The sequence below is a fragment of the Babylonia areolata genome, chromosome 1 (genome assembly GCF_041734735.1).
Source record: "Babylonia areolata isolate BAREFJ2019XMU chromosome 1, ASM4173473v1, whole genome shotgun sequence".
Taxonomy (NCBI): Eukaryota; Metazoa; Mollusca; class Gastropoda; order Neogastropoda; family Buccinidae; genus Babylonia; species Babylonia areolata.
Window position 1 is genome coordinate 6,368,131 of NC_134876.1, and position 24,935 is coordinate 6,393,065.

A 24,935-nucleotide genomic window follows, 5' to 3' on the forward strand; every position below is an offset into this window, starting at 1 on the left:
TCAATGGAAGCGAGTCAGTCTATTTAATAAAAAAAAATATCATGAGTCGAAACTGGTAAACTGGCACCCTTCTAACCGGGGAGGAGTGTATAGACTTCAAACACCCCATGAAAGAGAAAGAGAGAGACAGAGACAGAGAGACAGATACAGAGAAAGATGGTCAGGTTGTTCTTCTTGGGATGAGGGATACTTTGAATTATTTCATGCGCGCAAACGAATCACGGCGCCACGTGTAAGTTGGTTGTTTTTGTTTTTGTGTGTGTGTTTTTTGTGATGTTTCTGTAATATGACAGCTTTCTGTTTGTCTCTCCTTCTTACACACACACACACACACACACACACACACACACACACACACACACACACACACACACTGCATTTCTTCAAACTGTTTAAGCGCGGCGCGTGTAACGACTCTATCATCGTCGGTAAACGTAACACGTAGTACGACCCAAAGCACAACAGAAACACTGACCACACCAGGAACAAACACCACTAATTCCCATTAATAACTCCGAAAGTTTCCGGGGTTTGGCTTGCCCTCATTCAGTTTTAGTTCTTTTAGTTCTCCTGCCTTTTGTCGCAGAATTTGTGACCACGCTAGGAGAATGCTAGTAATTAGTACCGTTGATAATGCGGTGGTCAAATAGTAAGCGACTTAGGTTTACGCACACCTTATGAAAGAAACAGTGAACTTTGTGGACGGTAGGAAGAAGCTGAATAAGTGCATGCCTGTGCGCGCGCACGCGAGAGAGAGAGAGAGAGAGAGAGAGAGAGAGAGAGAGGGAGGAATCGACTGTGAGTGTGTGTGTGTGTGTGTGTGTGTGTGTGTGTGTTGTGTATGCGTATGCGCGCGCGCGCGTGTGTGTGTGTTCTTTTTTGCTGGCTGCCATATTCTTCCATCTTACTTGTCAAAATGGTATCATCATTAGTAGTAGTTGTTGTAGCTGTAATGGTAGTTGTAGTAGTAGTAGTGCTAGTAATATTTATGTTTGTTTCGTTTCGTTTTGCACAACAACTTTCCGTTTCAATATGAAATATTGTGTGTATCTTTCGCTGCTGCGTTGTTGATCGTTTGTGACACATGGAAGAGCACGATATAAGCTCAGGCTTCTTGTTGCTCAAGGTTTCCTTTTTTCTTTATTGAACGTCGTATTTTGCCTTGCTTCTAGAAATTCAAATGTTTGATCCAGAATTATCTTATTTTCATTTATCTTTTTGTGCTCGAAACAAATTTTAACACCCTCCCCCCCGCCTCCACCCACCCCTCCCCCGTTTCTTTTACCCGGGCGAAAATAATACACTGGGTGGCTCCCAACAGCACGTCTCAGTATATTTGTCTTATGAAAAATGTTTTGGCAACGCAGCTGAATCTTCCATCAGCGGAATCATTTCAGGGTGTGCGATACGTACGGAACGTCGTCATGTTTGTTGGCGCTTTCTTATCGCCCACAAGAGTTCGTACGTTGAGCAATTCACGTCCCAAGGTGATGGCGCCGATATGGCACACGTGTATAGTTTGGCTGGGCGTTCAGCCAGTAAGTACAGCAGCCAGCATGCCAGGTGGTTGCACACTGTTGTTGCAAAAATCACACACGAGCGAAAATTGACCCCTAAGCGGGCGTGTCAAGAGATCGGATCATACCGCCCGCGCCCATACTCATAGAAAACATTACATCGTTTGTACGTATTGAACGAACAAGTGAAGGAGGAGGGGAAAAAACGTATGTGGGCAAACACGACTGTTGACACCCAATTCAGTGTTGCTGCACAACGCTGAGATACATCAGCTATTCGACAAACAGTGAGGACAGACAGAAATGGACACGTTTCCAACAAGGTCGGCATTGTCACTGGATTTTGAGAAGTTGTATTGGCGTTGGGGGCAGACAAGATGAATGAGCAAACACCGATATACGTGTGGGAAAATCACAAAGAAGCGTGAGATAAGAAAAGAGTGCATTATCCTTCTTTGAACAAGTGACATGGTGTCTTCTGCTATGCGTGTGGGAAACAGGCGAGAGTAGGTCAGAGAGATATACAGACAGACAGACTGTCAGAGAAAGAGAAAGACACTGACGAGGGGTGGGATGAAGGGTTGACGGAAACATTAAATACAAACACACGGATACAGAAAATATAATAATCAAACAGAAAGACAAACACAGTGATATAAAAACAAAAAAGAGAAAAGGCAGGTGTATTCTTTGGAGGCTAAAAAATAGATATATTTCTTCATAAGTGTTTTTAGATTCCACTCACTACACTACACAACGGCGGCAAAATGGCTTCAACACTGCTCCTGTCTGTCTCTGAGCAGCAATCAAAGTTTGGTCGTCAATACCACATATATTGTCAAACACACCCAACATTTGTTTTTCGGTATTTGGGATGTATGTATGTATGTATGTATGTCTGTCTGTCTGTCTGTCTGTCTGTCTGTATGCATGTATGTATGTATGTATGTATATGTGTGTGTGTGTGTGTGTGTGTGTGTAAATACCCTTTCGTCCATGCCCAAGTATATTTAATCAGCTCTGTGGCTAGGAAAAAGTAAATCGGTTTCGACTGTTTAATTAACTAGCTGACTGGATAATAATAATTTTTAAGTGGGCACTTTAACACTTACGCATCATGTTTAGAGCGAGAAGGTTCACTGAGGGTAACGTTAATTCCCGCCACTGAGTGCAGACGAAGTCTAGACTGACGAAGCCATATTTGTATTATGTAGATCCTCATGCACTTATTTATAGATCCATTTGACTAAAGCGACTTTTACCTTTTGTTTTCTCACTCGTGTTCGAACTGTTGTCAGTTACTAGCAGGAAATACGATTGTTTACTGCATGTATTTCGATGTGGTCGATGCCACAGAAGAACAGAGGCAGAAAGCGGTAAATGAAAGAGTGGGAACAATGTTTCATTGTCGATACACAGCATTACAACCTTTCGGACAAGGAAGTGGAAGGTGGGAAGAAACCGGAGGGGCGGGGGTGAAAATCTTTGTTCTCCTGTTCGTCTCCTTTGTAACCACCACCACTTACTCTTCAAATCGATGTGACTACGTACAAACAACTTAACAATAAGCCACAAATGGTAACAATCACCTTTATCACCAGTCACTGCGACTGCAAATGTAAGAAAAATGAAGGTTTCGAACCTGCGGCACTTCAGTTGTGTCACTTTTCCTATTAACCATGGCAGCCTCCCCGGATTGCCCTAACATATTACACCTTCCAACAGTCATGAACACACTAACTTCTCAGTCCTGAAACCAACCCTTCCCTTTAGGGGTCAAAGCAGTGGGGAATCCGCCGACAAAGCTGGAAGAAGGACTGGATTAATGTTCTTGACGGGATGCAAACTTCAAAGGTCATTGTCCTCTTTCTTCCACCTCCTCCGCCTTTTTCCTTTCCTCCTCCCGTCTTCACAACTCCAAACTCCGTGTCCCCTGTCAAAGGCGTCCGGTCCATCTTAACATTGTGTGGCCAGCCATAAAAAAACAATGCAAAGTTTGCCATCTGTCACCCTGAGCGTGAAATGTGTAAAAGCGGCCCCACCTTCTTATTATCATTTTGAAATTCAGTCAAACGTCTGGAGGTGCGTTAGTTTCCCCGAAATATGCCGTGTCGAAATCCACGGATTTGTCGAATTCGTGTAAAAGGCAGTGCTTTTGCCGATTTCACGTCATGAGCAAATGGCTGCTTATTCCGCGAACTGGACAACAATTTGCCGATTGTGAGTACGTGACGGGAAACCTAAAATCTACAATGTCAAGCAGACAGACAGACAGACAGACAGACATAATAAACAGAAAGACAATGAAATATTTCGCGATGTGAGCATTCAGTCTCCTCATGAGTCATTACATTTTCGGGACACAACCACGTTTGTTCCTCAAGCTGAACTGATATGGTACTAAAAGGTGAGAAAGGAGGAGGAGGAGGAGAAGAAGAAGAAGAAGAAGAAGAAGAAGAAGAAGAAGAAGAAGAAAGAACAACAACAACAACAACAACAAAAACAACAAGTCTTACATTGCAAAAACAACGATGGTCTGTTACAACCGTTCCAAATCAATACAAACATTTGCTAAACAGTTAGTTGATTCAAACAGTAATCTATTTCCTTTTCCTTTTTAAGCATGCCACAATGCACAGCGGTTACAGATGCGGAGGACAAGAAAATGTTTATACAAAATTCTTTCCAAACAATATGTTGAGAGTTCTGGTTTTCGTCCTAAAGCAAGGGCGAACAGTGAAGAGTCTGCGATTAATTATTTAACACATATCCTTGACCTGCATCCTTTGCTTTCCAAGCCTCATTTCCTTTCGGTCTGTATTGTCTGCGAACTGTTTCCTGTTTACATTGACGCTCACGTGCATCTTTTGGTTTGCTTGTGATAAGTTTGAAATGTTGATTTTCTTCTCGTCTCACTTGTTTTCCGCTGGCCTGTGAAAATGTTTCTATCCTTTTAGGAGGCATACCCCTGTGTGTGTGTGTGTGTGTGTGTGTGTGTGTGTGTGTGTGTTGTGTGCACAAGCGCGCTGAAAAATGTGCGTGCGCATGTGAATCAGTCAGTGTAGACGTTAGTGATGTGTGCGCTTGACTGAAACAGAGAAAGACAGACAGAAATTCGGACATGAACACAAATGATGCTGAAGAAGAAGAAGAAGAAGAAGAAGAAGAAGAAGAAAAGATATCTTCGCTGACTCACAAGGGATGGGAGGGACCCTGTTACAACGTTCAGACACGAATAAAATGAAACAAACAAAACTAACAAAAACTCCTAGGTCTGACACACTCCGGCTGACTGCACAAACACCGTCACATCATTATTATTGTTTCCCTTTTTTCAGGAACAAAAAGAAGAAGAAAAAAAAATATTAAAAAAATAAAATAAAGAGGAGAGGGCACCTTGCGACAGAGCACGTCTGAGGGAAGGCTCACACCCGATTTCTCCCCGCGGCAGGCGCATGGCTCCACATCTTGACATGATCAACACCCACCTCGGCCCCGTCTGGGCCCACGGCTAAATATTTTTCCGGGGCCGGCCCTTTGATGTGGGCTGGTGTTGGTGCGCCAACGGGATAGCGAGACCCCGACTCTGTACTGTGAAAACAGCACGGGGATGTGCATCGCGCGGCACAGACCGTTCCGCCAGAGACCTTGTATTGTAGCAGTACAGACTTGTTGAACAAGTTCACCAGACTTGACCGAGTCAAAGGGGGAAGGAGAGGGCTGGCCCCACTGCGACGTGTATCACTAACGTTTAGTGCACAGGTCAGTGGTTGGCCCGCGCCAGTGCGGAATCTTGGTATCCAAAGACTCGCTCTGCCAGTCTGTTGGGCTTGGGGATTAGCCTGCCACGCCCTCTTGGAGTCTTGAGCGGGGGTTCCCCCACATGGCTACCTATTCCCCGACAAACCACTTATTCCGTTCACTGATTTCCGCTTGGTAATCCGAGAGAACAAGGCTACAGACCTGCATTTGCAGACACCTTTGAAGCGCCAGCCAGGGTCTTCTGTCAGTCTGCAGCTTTCAAATTCGTAAATGGTGGTTGGCGCTAATACCCCTGTCAAGGTAGCAGTTTTCTGGTCTGTCAGCATGAGCGAGACAACGACAGACGATATAACGACATACTGACTTTGTATCAGCGACAAACGTGCATGTACGGGCACTTAAGAAGCGCCACGAGACTTAAGAAGCTCCAGCGAGTGTCTTCAGTTAGTCTCACGAATTGTAAATGAGTTATGTTTGACATTATGATCAAGTCAAAAATTTATAATGTTCAAAGACGATACTGGACGTTAATGAACAGCCCCGGCCCCACCAAAAGTCAAGTTTTTGGTGTGGACTAGTGTGGACTAGCGGATAATGCTGGACATATGGAAGGACCTCATGGCCGAAGTGCGCAACAAATTAGCTGCTTTCCCACTGCCAGCTCAGTACTACACGAAGGCTGTTACATGTACACGGCGTTTGTGAGGACATGATCCTCCATTAGCAACATTCCCAGTGGCTCGGCCGTTCTTGGCTTCAGATGAGCATTGAAAACTTCTTAATATCGTCAAAGCAAACTTCATGCCGATGGTGAACAATTCTGACCCGCAATGAGATGGAAAAAATGAAAAACGTAATAAAGACACAGCGAACAGTCTTTCGCTTACAAAAACTTCATGGCAAATGAACCTTACAAAAATAAAATATAACCCGACTGAAGGTAAACAGAACAAAACGAAATAAACATCTACGAGAACCTTGACGTCGGTATAGCAAAAGTGACAAGGAAGACAACGGCAACAGAAAAAAAACATAGATTGGTACACCAAATACATATTTTTGCGCAAAAAAACTTGACGAATGTATATCAAGTAAATCAAGGAAGACGAAAACAACAGAAAACCGAGACTAGCACAGTGAAGATGTGAAAAGAGATACGGAAAACAAAAACAGAACCGACTGGTAAAGAAACTGGTACAGAAAACAGAACAAAAATGCTGCATACTGAGGTGCAAACGGATGCAAGCAAAAAAAGAAAAGTGATAGAAACGGTAAGAAACAAAACAGATGGCAACAGAGACATGCGCAGAAGCGGCTTAACATATCATTGGAATGAGAGAGTGGGGCGGTGTGTGTGTGTGTGTGAGGGTGTGTGTGTGTGTGTGTGGGGGGGGGGTTCTGTATGTTCCCTTGTCAAGTTGCACACCGAATCGGAAAAGTAGCATCACATAAATCTCTCTCTCTCTCTCTCTCTCTCTCTCTCTCTCTCTCTCTCTCTCTCTCTCTCTCTCACTAAGAACACTTGGCTTTAATGCCAATAAAAGATGGTTTGAAACTGGCACAGTAACACAGTCTCCCTGTCCAGTATGTAACTCAGCTACTGATGATGAAAACCATTTTGTGTTTCAGTGCACATCTTATGATTTTATTCGTAAAAAAACGTATTCTTTTTGAAAAGGATGTAGTAAGAAGAGAAGATATGACAATGCTGCTCAGATCGAATGATGAAGACATCATAAAATCATTTGCTAAATATATTTCAGAAGCATGGGATTTTCGAAAGAAAATGATAAACAGAAGTTTAGATGTACAAATATGAGTAAAGCAAAATTCATTTATTCATTTATGGGAAAAAAAAACTATTATAGGACATATTATTTGATGATAATTTGATAGATACACATGATTGTGTGCATGTGTATACAAAAATATTTATTCATTTTGGATGGTCGAGCTGACCGAAGTGATCAGTTGATTTATGTTTGCCCCATTTTCGGTATATATATTATTTGTATGTGTGATGAGAATGTTGATTTAATATAGTATGTTTCTTTGTTTGATCTTATGTTTCCTGATAATGTATTGTTCCCCCCTGTCACAAGGACTGTACAGTCAATGACAGTAAAACATCAAAGCGTCAAAGCGTCTCTCTCTCTCTCTCTCTCTCTGCTTGTGTGGGCACGCTGGAATGAGTGTACATGTATGAGCTCACGTACAATATCATCATAGGTCATTATATTTTTTTAAAAAGGGAAAAAAGAAGAAAAAATGGCAGCTGTTAAAACTTGACTGTCCATTGTGCACTGCTTGTGAATAACCAAAATCCAAGCCTCATAGTCGTAGAATCAAACATGTTTGGATATGTACACGCACACCTGTGTATGTATATGTATATATGTGCGCGTGCTTACGTGCATGCCTGCATGTGTGTTTGTGTGATAAAGGGGTGGATAGAGAGAATGAGAGAGAGACAGATACAGTGTGTGTGTGTGTGTGTGTGTGTGTGTTCGCGTGCATCCGTGTGTTCGTGATATAACATAATTCAAAAGTAAACATGCACGAGCCAGGTGTTGTCCCCTTCTAGAACACAAATGCCAAATTCACGAACTGTAAAGTGCGCAATACCGCTCATCCCAAACCGGTTTCAAATCACCCACAGTACCAACAGATTGGAAATTCCAATGCACCAAAGAATGGGAGACTGTCTGATTCCATGAATGAACCAATGCCACAGCCAATGCCACATTCCTGAGCGGTACTAACACAGCCGCCAATGCCGTAAATACCACATAATCCGCGCAGTATACAAATCTGCTTTTACCCTCTCCTCCCATACTGACCAATCCTCTTTTGTATGACCTCGCTTGACACCATCATTTTGCATTCTGATACACCAGTGTCGTCGTCTCGCCGGTGACACCTAAGAATCGCATGGGTGGGTTGCAAGATAAGAGACAAAAATGGAATCTCTATCATTCTTACTTTTCAAGAGGTCGAGAACAGCGGGCAAAAGGGAAAGAGAGGCAACGTGAACTGACATGTCCGACAGTAGAGGAGCGCGGTAAAGCCGGTACGTTAAAAACAAAAAGTGTTCCACTAAACCTTTAACTGCAAACCAAAGCCTTGAGATTGTGTTTGTCCATGCGTTTTGTTTTGTTTTTGTTTTTTTTTTTCTTCTTCTTCTTCTTCTTCTTTTCGAAGACCACATCATGTGTAGATCATTACACGAAATCAGTATTGATCAAGTAAAAAACGAAGACAGACAGAGGGGGGACCCGAATGAGCATCCAAACAAATGGAAGCGTGTTGGCATTAGTTCAGAGATTGCAGCACTATGTACAGGTGTGGGGATACCGGTGTTAAAAACCGGTACTGACGGATAAAACCAGTTTGGATTTCCGGACTGGTACCTAGCTCCAATCAACAGTCTGCACAAGCGCACATATTCAATGAACAATGCGTTAATCAATGCGATAAGACTCTGGCTCGTTTGTTTGGAAGTTTGTCGTTCCCTCAGATAGTTTTGTCGGGTGATTGAGTGGGGTACGCTTGTTTATGAATATATGCGCGTGCCTATGTTTATATGTGTGTACAAATATTTATGTTTGGACACGGGCGCATGTGTATGTAGACCTATATGCACTTTTATCAAAACAGTATATTTGGTTCGGCGATAACGTAAACTTCATGTTGAAAATAAGGAAACACACACTGCAAAACTTAACACAGAAAGAAAGAAAGAAAAAGGTCCAGACACACGAAGGGAGGCTGGAGGACAAAAGCATTGTCGCTGACAGCAAATATGCGCTCCTTTCCATAACTGCAGACTATAAAGTAGTAGTACACTGCCGACCACCGCTTTCCCGTCAATGGCTCTATTCTTTCACTCCAGACGACGCGGGCACGTTTCCCCAAGAGTGTCCACGTCTCGGTGTCGCTTTGAGCGCTCAAGTTCACATACCTCCAGATTAAAAGAGGAAACAGCCTTACGTACGTGACTTTTACATATGTGTGCTCTGAGCGAGCGAGCGAGCGAGAGAGAGAGAGAGAGAGAGAGTGTGTGTGTGATTGAAAATGTTTGCCGCTGTGGGGGGCGGAAGGGGAGGATGCGTGCGTGTGCTTGTGTGTGTGTGTGTGTGTGTGTGTGTGTGTGTGTGTGTGTGTGTGTGTGTGTGTGTGTGTGTGTGTATTTGCGCACGTGTGAGTGCATGTGTACCTACATTCTGCATATGCGTGAGAGTGGAGGACAGGGGAAATGAGGGGTCAGACAAAAAAAAATGTTAAAGCGAGCATGCACGATCGTGTGTGTGTGTGTGTGTGTGTGTGTGTGTGTGTGTGTGTGTGTGTGTGTGTGTGTGTGTCTGTCTGTCTGTCTGTCTCACTGATTATAACCGTTTATATTTGTTGCTGACACGTGCACGGGCGGATGAAAGGGGACCTGGTTGTTTGTCTACAGATACCCTAAATATTCAATTTTACGCAAAGGCATATCAGATGAACGAAGAAATGTGAGTCTGATAGATCCAACACTCGATAAATATCACTCCTGAAGCCAAAATCTGCCAAGTCTGACACGCATGACTAATGTTTCGCGAAGATCGCGTAAGATTTGATTTTTTATGGGAAATGCAACCCGATTGAAAAGAAAAAGTTTATCTCAGCCGACATTAGCGAAATAAAAGTAAACATACCGAAATGACTCACAGCCTGCCTTGTGTGTCTAATGTCAAAAGATGACCGACGGGCAGTCTTACTTTGAAATGCGAGATGTATTTCATGACAAGCAACTACTCACACGCGCGCGCGCGCAGACATACGCACACGCTATGCTCTATACGCCCCCGGAATGGCCACATGCTCATGCAACGGTGCAATACTTAACAACACAGAAATGTTATCTTTGAGTTCCGTTCTTGCGGTGACACCAAAACGGAGGTTATGGCTCTATTATCGGACCCATGATTTAACATCAAGAGGAACATGAGGGTTTTTGGCAAATTTTGTGTGTGTGTGTGTGTGTGTGTGTGTGTGTGTGTGTGTGTGTGTGTGTGTGTGTGTGTGTGTGTGTGTGTGTGCAAGCATCCGCACTGCTTGTATGTGTGGGCGTGTGTTTTTACTTTATATGTGAAGGTGAACAGCCTACTCTCACATCTAATTGTGTGTGCGGGTTTTTTTTCTTTTTGTTTTTTGTTGTTTTTTTCATGTCATGGTTGCTGTTTACAAAAAAAGCTCCACTCCATCCAAACCCTACCACTTACCCCTAAATCCCCCCATTACACTCATCCTCTCTCGCTCTCCCTGCCTGTTCTCTCACCCATAATTCTACCAGCACTGAAATAGAAGGTAGATGGGGGGCAAGGGGTGTTCCCATTTGCCTCGCTGACATTAACGGCCCATCACGGGGGAGATCCAACATGACAGGAGGTTGTCATGACCGTCTGATAACCCCCCTTACCCCCCCTTTCTTCAGTCTCATCATCCTTGATTCTGTCAGTTCTATGGAACGCTTCGTCGGTTTATTCAGCCGGTGCTGCAATGGGGGGTGCCATCCCGTGAATCGAATTGCTAAGCTGTGGTAGTCGGACAAAGAAACGAACAGCTACACAGACACTTGGTATATTGAAAAAGGCATAACCCTTTTCTCGCGAAGTGGAAGGTTTTATGTACTATGCCACAAAAAGAAATCCCCAACTGATCGCAGCAATTGGGACGAACGGCTGGAATTGTTTTAACTTTGTTTTAATGCATAGAAATCAACACGAACGTGTTAATATGACGATGTACTTAACGAAATTTATGCACACACACACACACACACACACACACACACCGAGTAAAACCATTCCACACTGTATGCACAAGTAAGCATTTACACGTACTTGTGTGTGTTCGAGTGTTACAATTTTTTTCATATTTGTGTGTGTGCGTGGGGGGGGGGGGGAGGTTATGCGCGCGTGCGCGTGTGTGTGCGTGCATGATTGCGCTTGTGTGTGTTTGTGAATGTTTGTGCGCGCGTCAGTATGTGTGTATATACGAGTGGGTGTATGGGTGTGTGTGTGTGTGTGTGGGGGGGGGGGGGGGGGGGGGGGACGGCGTGTGTGGCTGAAAGGGCGGGAAATGTGTCCTGACCACCGAAATGTTGGCGCTTATTCATTTTCTGTACACACTGAGACAAGAGGAAATGGGTTGGGACGGCAGGTGGTCTCGGTATGTAGTGGGGGAAGATGGGATGTGGGGACAACAGATGTGTGTCTATAGTGGGAGGGGCGATGTGTCGGTACACGCTGTTATCTTCCAAACAAATGTTACCTCCTGGCCCCTGACCAAAGATCAACGATGATATATATATCTTTCAGGTTACGATGTCACGCCACACACACGCACGCCACCACCCACACCGTCACACACACACACACACACACACACATACACACACACACCACTTCTACTGACACTCCACCACACCCCTTCTCAGTCTCCCCTTCACACCCACCCCACACTCAGTCGTCTACAGGGTAATGAACTGATCTGAAAGGCTGAGGTCATCAATATCAAGTGTAATGTGATTTCCCTCCCCCACCACCTCTCTCTGCGTGTCGACCTGTCTGTCTACCTGTCAGTGTGTCTATCTCTCTCCCCTTCCTTTTTTCTTTTTTTCTTTTTCTCTCTCCCTAACCATTCCTTCCATAATCTCTCTCTCTCTCTCTCTCTCTCTCTCTGTCTCTGTCTCTCTCTCCCTCTCGAACTTTTTGGCATTGTCGGTTAACTCCTCTCTCACCAGCGCGTATATTCCCATGTCCGATCCCTTTCTCTCTAATGTCATTGGCTCAGACCTTCTCGATCCCAGTAATCGGCAGGGGGTCTGATTGGCAGGATCATGGCTGTGATCTCCAATACATGTTGACATCGGCATTATGATTTATGTATGCGTGAAGGGGTGATTGAACTGTGTGTGGGCACGAACGTCGATGTATCAGTGTCATGTTCTTTGCCAAAAAAATCAGCAAGAAGTAAAATGATTTATTTCTGTTTTGTTGTTGTTGTTGTTTTTTTGTTTGTTTTTAAAGAATATTATCCATGAATCATGCAAAAGAGCAATAACAACACGAACAATGCTCACGAAAAATAATGATCCAGCTAGCTATCAGAGACTGGACGTCTGGGCTGAAAAGGCTGGTCGGAACAAGCAATTTTGTTTTTTTAATTCTCGAATGACAATGAAAATCGAAAGCAAGACACATCAATTATTATTCATGAATTGAAAGATGTCTGCATAAAAACAAACAAAAGCGCACGCATAGACACAGTCGCGCGCGCGCGCGCGCACACACACACACACACACACACACACACACACACTCAGACAACTTCCGACCACTATTTGACCCTCTCCCCCCTCGTTTCTTCCTCTTCAACACACATTCAGACAGTGTATGCTCCAAACTCATCGCTACAGCTGCCTCGGAAATCCGCAACCCACCGCCAGCCTCCGCCCGAACAGTACATAACATCCAAAACAACACATACACTATGTTATTATCACGTTACAAACCATCCCGAAGCAAACCGAAAACGCCCAAAATGTTTCAGAGTACTACAGTCACAGTCATGGGTTGTGTGCTTCCAGAAGCCCCACCACAGTTCTGAAAGGGGTGGGACACTTGTGAAAAGCGTGAAAATTGCAATGAGCGGTTATTTTCCACTAATCTATGTGCAATTTTCGAGGCATTGTCTCCCCCGTAACCTTTAGCGAGCACTGTCCTCTGGTTTCGAACTCGCTCGCTGGTTTGTATAAAATCGTGACTCTTTCCCGTGTCAAGTTCCGCTGAACTCGTATTCCGTTCGTCGTCGCTTTCGCTGCTATTAAACGTAATTCGTGTTGCTCACACCCTTTATCCCTCGGCCCCACCCGTTCTCACTCCCTCTCCATCCCTGCAACTGAAGATACAAGAGATAGGAAAAGAGGCAGTGAGAGACAATGGGAAACAGACTGACCGATGAACATCATAGCGTCTGAGACAGCGAGAGTGACGACATCAAAATTTATTTTGAGAAGGTTCATAGATGCACATAGTATGCTTTGTTACATCATTGGCATTTGCCCAATGAGCAAAAAATGAAGGTGAAGAGAAGCGAGCGAGTCTGATTGAGAGGGGTGGTGTTTGGTCCGGGACCAGGTATGCAGAGACTAGCATGGGTGGTTCGTATGCGCATGTGTGAGCGCGCGAGTACGCATGCGAGCGCAAAGTGCGTGCATGACATCTGTCGAATCAAAGACACGACGATGGACAAGTTGGTCAAAGTGTACACTTTCCTGATGCGCACTGACGTGTTCAGAAAAATAAGACGAACAGTGCCTGCCTTTCAGTATTACTTCGTCTGTTTGGTCTTCTTTTTTCTTTTTCTTTTTTCCCCCTTTTTTCGAGACAAAAGTATTTTCTGTGAAGACCAAAACAAGAACAGCAGCCAGCTACTGCTATGAATTAAATCACTGGTATGCCAGGTTCCGATATGCGGGGAAACGCAAAACGCGGACCGCATGCACGCGCGCCCGCGCGGACACACACATACACACACACACACACACACACACACACACACACACACACCCACCTCCTCCCCCTCCTCCCCTCACACACGCACACAAACACACCACTCCAAGACACACCACATCATGCCACTTTCAAAGCAAACTTGCAGCTGCGCACGCTGCTCTGGTTGAGTTACCACCACCACATCATACCACCCCAAACCAGACACTGACATGCGCGTGCACGCAGACGGCTCCACTCCTTCACACAAGCGTGCAGCCCATCTGAGCTCCATGCTGCATCATGCTATTCTCTCTGTGCCCCAACATGCATGCTTTCCAGTCTCGGCTGTATACGCACTATGCTGAGTCATCAGGTCGGCGTGCATAATTTATGTAGCACACACACACACACACACACACACACACACACAAACACACACGCACGCACACGCACGCACACACATTATATATATATATATATATATATATATATATATATATATATATATATATATATACTGACAATATTCTAAGATAATGCTCGCACATTATCAAGCACAATATGAATATCACTCTTCTTGTTCTTCTTCTTAGTTTACTGTTACTGTTACCATTGTCATTATTAGCTACATAAAGACAGAGAGGAGAGGAGAAAAAGAATAAAGAACTCCGCAAAGTAAGCCTCCCCATTGTTCTTCACCTTTCACCTATCCTTTCCGACTACGTAACCACTGCACCATACATGCGCACATCCCACAACACACACACACACACACACACACACCACATCAGACTTTCCGAGGCTCTTAGTTGAGCGACGTCTATCTAATCGTCCTGTTGCTGCCAAAAGCAGCTGGCACCTGATCATGACACGGAGGGCAGACAGACAGACAGACAGACAGAGGCATCGCAGTCCCAAAAATCGTGGCCTAGACAGCCGAAGTTCCAGAAATCCGGTTCCATGTAGCAACGTTTCCGCCGGGACAACGTGTCTCAGAAATCCTAAAAGTAAAACAAAAATAAAATAAAATAACTGTGGTGCTGCAGTCCTTTAACCCCTGTTATGAACAACATTCCCACAATAGCAGTGCAGTATCAGAACCCCTGTTCTGGACAATGTGAAACATTTTCTCTCACGTCCACGAACTATCAGACTTGGTACCGACAAAACTCAAGACACTGACTTTTTTTTAGTTTCTAATTCACCATCCCAAATCCCTCGGCAGCATTCAACCCTTTCCTCTCCGTTCTCCGCCCCCTTCCCCCGCCTCCTCTCCACACGCACACAACCACCATGACCCTTCTTCGTACCCGCATGTTGTCTTTAATCATCTAGTACTAGGCCCAGCAAACCTTGGAAGCTGCAGTTCGTTGGTTCAAAGAGCCTTGGTCGTCTGCAGCTGTTGGAACTGGTGCCATTGTCCGAAATCTGTCGCTTGGTATTTCCAAGTTGTGTGAGAGAAAGGTATAAATACTACAAGTAGCAAGTGCTCTGCGCTGTAGCCGTTCTCATATGTTGAAAGAAATAGGAGCGGAAGAAGAAAGAAAGAAGGGAACACAAAAAACTTGCAAACAGCTGAAAGCAGCTCCGTTCTATTGTCAGACTTGTGAGAGTTTTGCCCTCGCTTTCCTCCTCGGCTTTGCCTATGTTATTTCCGTGCCTGTGTGACGGGATGTGCTGTGACCTGCGGAGCAAGTGCTCTGCTTTGTTGCTCTCGTTTGTTACTTGAGGACTGGGATGGTGGGGGACAGAAGGAGACAAAAAAGTGAGACACAAACACAAATCGGGGAGAGAGAGAGAGAGAGAGAGAGGGAGAGAGAGAGAGAGAGAGAGAGAGAGAGAGAGAGAAAGTGGGGGAAAGGCTGAGAGACATCGAGAGAGAAAAAGTGAGACATACATACTACACACACGATACATACATACAGTCAGAGACAAATAAAGAGAGAAGTACAGAGTAAGGGAGTAAAAGTGAGAGAATTAAAAGTGTCAGACATTAACAAACATACAGGAATAACTTGGGCTTCAACAATAACACTAAGCAACAACAACAGCAACAAAGTGAAGAACAAGAGCAACAACGAAGTCAGAAACAAGCTTGCATCACGTCCAGCACGGCACCGGCGAGTCAAGTGGACACATCCGATCAGTCAGACCCGAAGAGGTCATTAAGGAAACTGGGTTTGTTTCGGTGTTTTTGTCGTCAGCCACGCAGTCAATGAGATCTCTCTCTCTCTCTCTCTGTGTGTGTGTGTGTGTGTGTGTGTGTGTGTGTGTGTGTGTGTGTGTGTGTGTGTGTTAGTGAGTGTGTCTCTGTGTGTCTGTGTGTGTGACTGTCTGTGTGATTTTCGATCTTTGTTGTTTCATTCGCAGAATCCAGTCAGACACAAACCTATACCCACACACACTATCAGAAGGAACAGAGGCACGAAAGAGAGGAACAGAGAGAAAGAGACAGACAGGCAGAGATAAAGACAGACGGACAGAGCGATAGACACAGATACTGAAAAAGACAGGCTGTCGCAGAACAGAGAACAACAGCGATAGACAAAATGACGGGCAGTACAGGCAGACAGAGACACAGAAAAAAAAAATCGTATCACAGAGACTAACAAAAGAAAGACAGACATCCTGGACAAAGTACCCCTGCTGTCTGGAACTCGGCATTGGTGTTCAGTTAATCTCGCTTTCAGCAGTAACGGTTCACACCATGTTTCCCTATCGTACTTAGCGCGCGCGCGCACACACACACACACACACAGTCACCGCACCACACCACACCGTCCGGTCAAGTTGGAACGACCGAGAAATGTTATCTGGCTACGTTATCCCCCTACAAACACTCAGGTTGCATAATGGTCCATTTGTCGTGAGTGGAAGTGAACTTCAGCTTTTAGCACTTCTGCTACTGCCTGAGATTTCACAAGTGGGGAGAGACAGACAGACAGACAGAAAGACAGGGAGAGAGAGAGGGGCGGAGGGGAAAAGATACAAATAAAGACAGAGAAAGCGACACAGTCACTGAGCGACAGCGACAGGAAATTAGACAGAAAGAAAGGCAAGCAGTACAGACAAATAAACTAAGAGCAGTAGAGACGTAGACACACATATTGTAGACACTGACATGTAGACAGCCAGACAGCCAAACAGATCACGAAAGTCATCAGTTCATGTTCCTTACAATTCCACAGCTGAACTATCCCCCAACCCGACGCCTTCCCCCCCTCCCCCCCAATATATATATATATATATATATATATATATATATATATATATATATATATATAGAGAGAGAGAGAGAGAGAGAGAGAGAGAGAGAGAGAGAGAGAGAGAGCCTTGTCTGCAAAAAAAACTTTAGCACCCAAGGCACAATCGTCACCACCCCCATCAACTGTGTTCCCCCATCTTTCGTTTGTTCGCCCCCCCCCCCCGCCCCACCTCCACCCCCTTCTCCAATTTCAAACCAAATATGTGTCAGTCGAAAAGCAGACGTACTGAAGCCAGCTTTGCAGTGTGTGAGAAGACCTGAGAGACAGAACCATGTGATTGCTCTTTCTGTCTCTCCAGATAAAGTTGTGCGTGTGTGTGTGTGTGTGTGTGGTGGGAGGTAAGGGGGGGGGGGAAGGAGGGGGGTCTCAGTATGTGTGCGCATATGTGTATGTGTATGTGCGTGTGTGTGTGTGTGTGTGTGTGTGTGTGTGCGCGCATAAGAGAAAGAGAGAGAGAAAGAGAGAGAGAGAGAGAGCGAAATTTATTTACCCCCCCCCCCCACCCCCTCTCTCTCTCTCTGTGTCCCTACTTTTCTCTCGTTGTGCTCTTTCTCCCTCTCTCCCTCTCTTTCCTCCTCACCGATCCCTTTCTGCGCCTAGCCCACCCATTTCCCCCCTGTCTCCCCCACCCCTCCCTTACAATCCATGCATCCTGCCACCGCCAGCTATCCCCACCCCCACGATCCCCCACCCCCAGACCCCCAAATACGGACCCCGCTTTCCATTCACCTCCTTAGTCTTCCGTTTTCTTCAGTGGTCGGGGACCGAGGAGCGTGATGAAGGAAAACAACAGATTCTTTTATGACGGTGACCAAAGGAAATCGCACCCTCCACGGAAAAGATGCTAAGTACACATCCGCGACAAAGATAGTCTTTGTGCACACACCACACATACGCAAGCGCGCGCGCGCGTGCTCTGGCCGGTTCACTCTCTATGAGTCACACACACACACACACACACACACACACACACACATTAACACGCACAAACACAAACACACACACACTCCCCGCCCATTCGACTTGGACTTAATAACATATTTTTTGCTTTGTTCTCTCTCTCTCTCTCTCTCTCCTGTGTGTGTGTGTGTGTGTGTGTGTGTGTGTGTGTGTGTGTTTCTTGCTTAATACGTTCAATTTTTCTTGTGGTCACTCAGACTCGTAACAACTAATGTAGCAATACGGCCTTTTTGTTTCGTCCACCATGTCGCTTGAAAAAGAATGATTCAATCCTGTTGTTTATTGGTGAGCAGGGGAGACGACATGAAGAACAGATAAATGGGGGAATAAATTACATAATGTATTTTAGAAAAAAACCACAACAACAACAAAAAACAACCATACAAACAAACAAAAAAAACATACAGCTACTAAAATTTGGACTTGTTTGAAATGCAGTAACACTACGGTTGAGCGTTCCAGGCTCACAGTGATTTATTGGCGTTGCTGTCTGAATTAAAATAAAATGTCTCATGAAAGAAACAGAAGCCTTAACAAACCTGTGTTACGGGGAAAAATAATAAGTTGTGTTTTCAAAGCTTATTCAGACTGTTTGGAGGCACACAAAAATTTAATGCACGGATAGGAAACAGACGTGCATGTGCAGTGTGTGAGAGAAGAATGGTGCGAGAGATGGCATAAACAGACCGCGGTTTCTGGTGGAACAAAGACGATCCTATATGAAACTCGGATGATGATCTGGAGATAGATTTTTTTTCCGTTTCTTTACTCTCTCTCTCTCTCTCTCCCTCTGTGTGTGTGTGTGTGTGTGTGTGTGTGTGTGTGTGTGTGTGTGTGTGTGTGCCTCTACCCCCCCCCCCCACCCCCCTTACCATGATCCCTCCATTCCATTTTTCTTTGACAAGGAAATGTCAAGAGGAGTTATTCGTAAATATCATACTGTATACCATATTGTATATTCAATATAGTAAATATTTAACACATAAAGGTGTGTTCACGAATACACTCTCTCTCTCTCTCTCTCTCTCTTTAAGCCAGGTTTATTTTTTTCGTTTCCTTTAGCTTACCGCCCCTCACACACACAGTGAGAACTCTGTTTCCAGTGTGACGGATTTCCTGCACCAGATAAAACCGGCCTCAACCGCTTCGCTCAGTGTGGGAAATAAGACGCGTAAACCAACTCTGTCCGGAACTTCAGTTCGCAAAGCACCAAGCATTCTGACAGGGGAAGTCCTATATGAGTCGGTCTTACTTCATGTATGGCATCAGCAAAACCGATTCAGTAGTATCTTGATAAAAGATAGTAACAGTCTCGCAACCCAGTGCTAGTATCACAATACAGGGATATGCGTTTGTGGGGGCGTCAGTCTTACTTTCAAATGAACCCCAACCCAAACTTTCACATACATTTATATTTTTATCTTTCCAGAAGACACTGCCGCTCTTCTCCTTTCAAAACAGCCCAACGTTTTCCTAGCCAGATAAAAGTTTAGATGAGGAGAAATTCAGTTGTTAAAGAAAAAAAAGTTTCGGCGTTTATCGGTTCCTACAAACACTGACACAGCTTTTCTTACAACCTTTCTGCTTTATAAATCATACGGATGTATTTTCTTATTTTATTTTGGTAAGCCACTGGAGAAATGTAGTCCTCTTTCGGGAACTATTCCTGACACTCCCTCACAGTGACACTGTAAAATAACTGGCGATTTCGCTCACTGAATAATAATGTACACGCCCACACATAAATTGTCGATTTCTGTCTGTTCAGCATAGTTACCATCAATTTCTGACAGTTCTAAAGCAGTTTAAACTGTGATGGCGAAACAAATGTTTGGCAATGTGCTCTCTCTCTCCCCCCACGCCCCCTCTCTCTCTTTCTCTCTCTCCCTCTCTCTCTGAAACGTGGGCACAACGGAAAACTGCGGGTGCGCCTGGCACTGGGTGCTTAGGGAGAGAAACAGACAGACAGGAGGGATAACGCGGGCAGTGTGAACAAACTGTGGAGGGCAAAGACCGCTGTGGCACCATGTGCGTGTGCCAGCAGCTTCCTTTGTTGGAAGCAAGTCAGTTATTACACTGATTGCTGACTTTGCTGGGTACTGCAAATGAACTGTCCATTACCATCCCTTGTACTACTGACAAGGCTGTGAGGAGTTAGTGAGGGATTTACGGAGCACGATTGCATAAGGCAACCATTAGAAAGGGCATGACAAGCGCTGTCAGTGGGAAGGCCGGCCTGGCAAGGGTGGCCAGTCACATCTGTCGCGTTCATTCTCTCCCGCAGATGGTCATGTGTGATCTGGCATTACACGGGAATGGAAGTGAAAATCACTCCACCAAATCAGTTCATCTTGTTAACAGCCTTGACGGCCAGTGAGGATTTCCTCCAAAGAACTTGATCAATCACCCCAAACAACGAAATAATTGCGAATTTTGAATACGGAAAATCTGGTGTGATGTTTTTTAAAGGTCTACTTTTAAACACACACACACACACACACACACACACACACACACACACACACACATATGAACACTCACATTCATACAATTTTGTCCGCGATTGTTCCATGATAGTATTATGCAGATCTCCGAATTTCCTGTTCGGTCTTAGATGCTGTCCACCGTATGCACAGAGTCCGTTCACAAAGTATTGCGGAGGAAACTTATAACATAGAAAGCAATGCTGGTTAAAGAAAACAAACAAAGAAATGGGAGCAGAAAATATAGTGAAAGAGTAAAGTGAAATTCCATAAGGATAATTATTTTTGTGTGTGTGCAAATTAAGTGAACATATAAGTTTGTCTTTCCCGCTTTTAAAATCAGGAAAAAGAAAGCGAAAATGTCAACTGCGTGCCTGACCTGCTTATAAAATGACACCCAACAATGTACTTCAAACATTTCAGCCACAGTTTAAAAAACAGCATGTATTATGACATTTCCGATGCTAGTGTATTTTGTAGTCTAGTGTGCTGGAAAACAAAGCAAACTGTAGAATAGCTGAAACACCGGCCAAAGACTTCGAGATGACAGTGGTCGACGACTCGACTGCAAACAACCCGAGTGACTGAACGTTTTATAAAAGCTTCAATTTGAATTGAACTGAACTGAAATTACCGACGGTGGCAAGAGGCGATATCAGACTTGGCACATTCTAATATTCGCCAGATAAGATACCAAACATTGCAATAATGTCGTGACTGGATGACGGAGTAGTCAATAGCGTTACCGACTCCATTTACTTCAGTAGAATATCCTTGTGTTGTTTTGATGCACATGCAGAGAGAGAGAGAGAAGAGAGAGAGGTAGAGAGAGACAGAGAGACAGAAAACAAAGACAGAGACAGGTTGCAACAAAACATGAAAAATCATGTGAAAACTGAGACTGGCAATTGGTCATTAATTGACTGCCGCTGCGGTTGACCGTGATCTTCGAAAAAAATTAATATTCAGAGCCATAATCAATGAAACTCTTCCTAAACATTTTGTCTCTCTTTTGTTTTCCCCAGCAGCTGCAGATCTCTGCTCTGCCGTGAGGCACTGCTCGGGGTCAGGTGATATATTTTTTTTTAATATGCTGTTACTGTTTATAAGACAAAGGCACATATTCAATACGTTGACTAACAAAATGAGCTTCAAGCCAGTGCTGTTAAGTTCTAACCAGTCTGGACACACACATAAAGCGTGGGACTGACAAGAAAAAGAAAGAAAAATCTCAGACACTGATCACCTACAGATTAGATTTCTGCATGAATTCACGCACGGTAACACAAGGTATTTTTTCTACATGGTGATGAATTAAGCGCGACGCTTCAAAAGTACAAAGTAATGTACACAAGCCTTTGGTCTGAATAAAAGCAAAGCTACAATAATGAACTGTTGCAATGTTAATGAATTACGAAATTAAATATTCTATTCAGAAACATTCTAAAACTATAAACAATAACCAGAATATCGTTAAATCAAACACAGACACAGCCGGACACACGCGCGTGCACACACACACACACACACACACACACACACACACACACACACACACACAAGAAAACTAAAAACTACTGAAAACGAGATAACTCTCCAAACAAAGAACATAATTTGAACTGTAAATATTCGCATCGAGCTATTCGATAAATCAGATTGATATAAAAGCGTGAAAGTATTTTGTGATTCGAATCCGTTCCAAGTTCTGCTGACACAGCCGAGGCACACTGTCGGCCCCACAATGTCCCCTGAAGGAAAAGGACTATGTGTCGCAGTGGGCAGTGATGGATGGGCGAAAGGTGGCCGTGTCAATGGATGGAGGAACACACACGCAGGTGAAAGGGGAAATCTCTTACCTGAGCTCGCACTGTCCAGCCGTTGACAGCTGACGCCAGGTGTGTATATTCCGAGTGCACACACCACACACAGGAGCACGGTTGGCCACCGCGCTTCCATGGCCCTGCCGAACACACACACACACACACACACACACACACACACAGAGTCAAAAACTCTCACTAAAATGTAAAAATAAATAACTCTAAAATGACTAACTTTAAAAAGGTTCGATTTTGTTTTCTATTACAATCTCTGAACTTCAAAAAACCCAACTAATCGTGTTTTTGTGTTGTTGTTTTTTTTCTATAAAACAAAAACAAAACAAAAACACTAAATAAACAAGAAACAGTGAAAAAAACTGTCGACAAAAAAATCACAACAAACAAACAAGCAAAACAAAAAACAAACAAACAAAAAACAAAACAAAAAACTAACAACAACAACAACAAAAACAAACAAACAGTGGCGAACTTATTTAACTAATCCTTCCATTCACAACCACACACACACACATTTAAAAATTCGGAGACGATTCAACACAAGTGATACGTCACCCAGTCAGAACTGTGGCACATCGCCGGGTCTTCATTCACGAAAACAAAACTTTCCTCTTGAAAACTTTCTTCGAACACTTCCTTTCTCTTTTCGCCGGTCGTCGGCTCGTTCCTTACAACTTCAACCACTACTCTGCTACCATGCTTGTCTCGCCGCTCAAGAAGCAGACGACACAAGTTGAAATCAAGGAAAGGTAAACAGGGGGCGACTGGACAAGTGTTTGTCATGCAAAGCAGGGCAGGTTAGTGACCAGAGAAGAAGTTTTCAACATCGGTGTCTGAACTACGGAGGCCTTCCACTCTTTCCTTACCTTTGCGCCATCCCTTCCACGTAGTGCGAGGTAAGGCGGTGTGGGCAGCAAAGAACGAAGCGCCGTCTCCTACTGGGACTTTCCTCCGTCTAACAGTCGTCTGCGCTCTCGTCTAGCACACGGACGGAGCCACCAATCTCAAACCAACGCGCCCCCTGCGCCCAACACATTCGACTAGCTGCACTCGCCGCCCGCATGTGTGAAAGTAACTGGGCGAGTCTACTTGCCGTGCGCCGTGTGGCAGACAGGGGGTGCAGGTTGTAGAACCACACACACACACACACACACACACACACACCATAGACGTCGTAGAATGTGGGGGAGGGATATGAGGAGAGTGGGTGGGAGGTGGAGAGAAATGTCCCGTTTGCAAAAGAGGTACTTCGGGGGAAAGAGAAGTGCGAAAAACCTTCAAGTTTTTTGTGATTGGGTGGGGATGCTGTGGATAGCAACAGCTCGACGATCTGATTACCACCACAATATAACATGAACAGCAGACATGAAATACATACAATGATACATACAACATATGAGTAAAGTATATGCAAAACGAAAATCTTTGAGGAGTCAGTTATTGCTTCAGTTTCTTCCATGTATGTGCAGATGCTGCGCACAGCTATTAGTGATTGTACATATTGAGGCTCACATCTCCCAGACAGGGAGTTCGTGACGTTTTCAACTAATTTATACATAAATTACATGCATCAAGTACACATACACGAACAATCGCCGGTGCGCACACACTGACACCAACGGAAGTCCAAGACCAAGAAGCACATTGGTCTATAAGATATACCGATGGCGGCACAACTTAAAAGGGGTGTATTGAGAGACGTTTTAGACTGGCCTGTGGAATTCACACATAAACTCCACGGCATGCGCTGGTCAGGTGTTGAACGCCTATGCGTTTGTCTATTTGTCGGTCAAGTAGCACTAATTTCAATACTGCTCTCGAAACTGTGTTTTCTGTGTGCTTCTCGCGCTATTCAAGTTGTCTTTGGTATCACGGCATGTGTCAGTGTACATTTGATTTGTTATTTTGCATTTAATCGTTTTGTGCACGCACGCACACACACACACACACACACACACACACACACACACACACACACACACTGACACACATACAAACACACACACACAGACAGACAGACATACAAACACACACACACACACTCACACTGCACACACACACACACTGACACACACACAGACACAGACACACACACACACACACACACACACACACACACACACACACACACACACTCACACACACACACACACACACACACACACACACACACACACACACACACACACACACTACAAATTCAGTAGAGAAACTGATACACAGTCATCAACATTCTGCAGTGTGCCATGAAAAGGCAGCTTAATCAACTTATATGAATTACTAGTTAGGCCAGTTTGCTTGTTATTTCCTTTGTTTCTTGCTTTTCTTATCGGTTCTTTTGTTTATTTATGTATTCTTAATCTTACTTATTTTCTTGCCAATGTATAACATATGTTAACACGGACAGACATTAAATGAATAAGGGTAATAATAAGAAGGAGAAGATGGAGACGAAGCACAAAAACAGAGAGCACTCTTTTTTCTTTTCTTTTCTTCTTTTTTTCTTTCTTTCTTTCTTCTTTTTAATCTTTGTTTCACTTGTTATTGTTATCTGACACAAGGAAGACATGTAACT

At 44.3% G+C, this 24,935-nt stretch overlaps 1 protein-coding gene across 4 annotated transcripts in view; it reads right to left on the minus strand.

Annotated features, from left to right (window-relative positions):
• The window catches only part of LOC143300374 (uncharacterized), an 88,280-nt gene extending 64,888 nt beyond the window's left edge, over positions 1–23,392 (minus strand). For 2 of the 4 annotated variants that reach the window (XM_076614280.1, XM_076614197.1), the window contains exons 1-2: positions 23,227–23,389; positions 22,379–22,482 (exon numbers count right to left, since the gene is read on the minus strand). In XM_076614280.1, coding sequence (XP_076470395.1) covers positions 22,379–22,482; positions 23,227–23,237 — 115 coding nt within the window. In that variant the 5' untranslated portion in view covers positions 23,238–23,389. Of the gene's footprint in view, positions 1–22,378; positions 22,483–23,226 lie in introns of all 4 variants that reach the window. The other 2 variants (XM_076614114.1, XM_076614032.1) reach the window with 1 other exon arrangement.
• Positions 23,393–24,935: the final 1,543 nt, after the last annotated feature.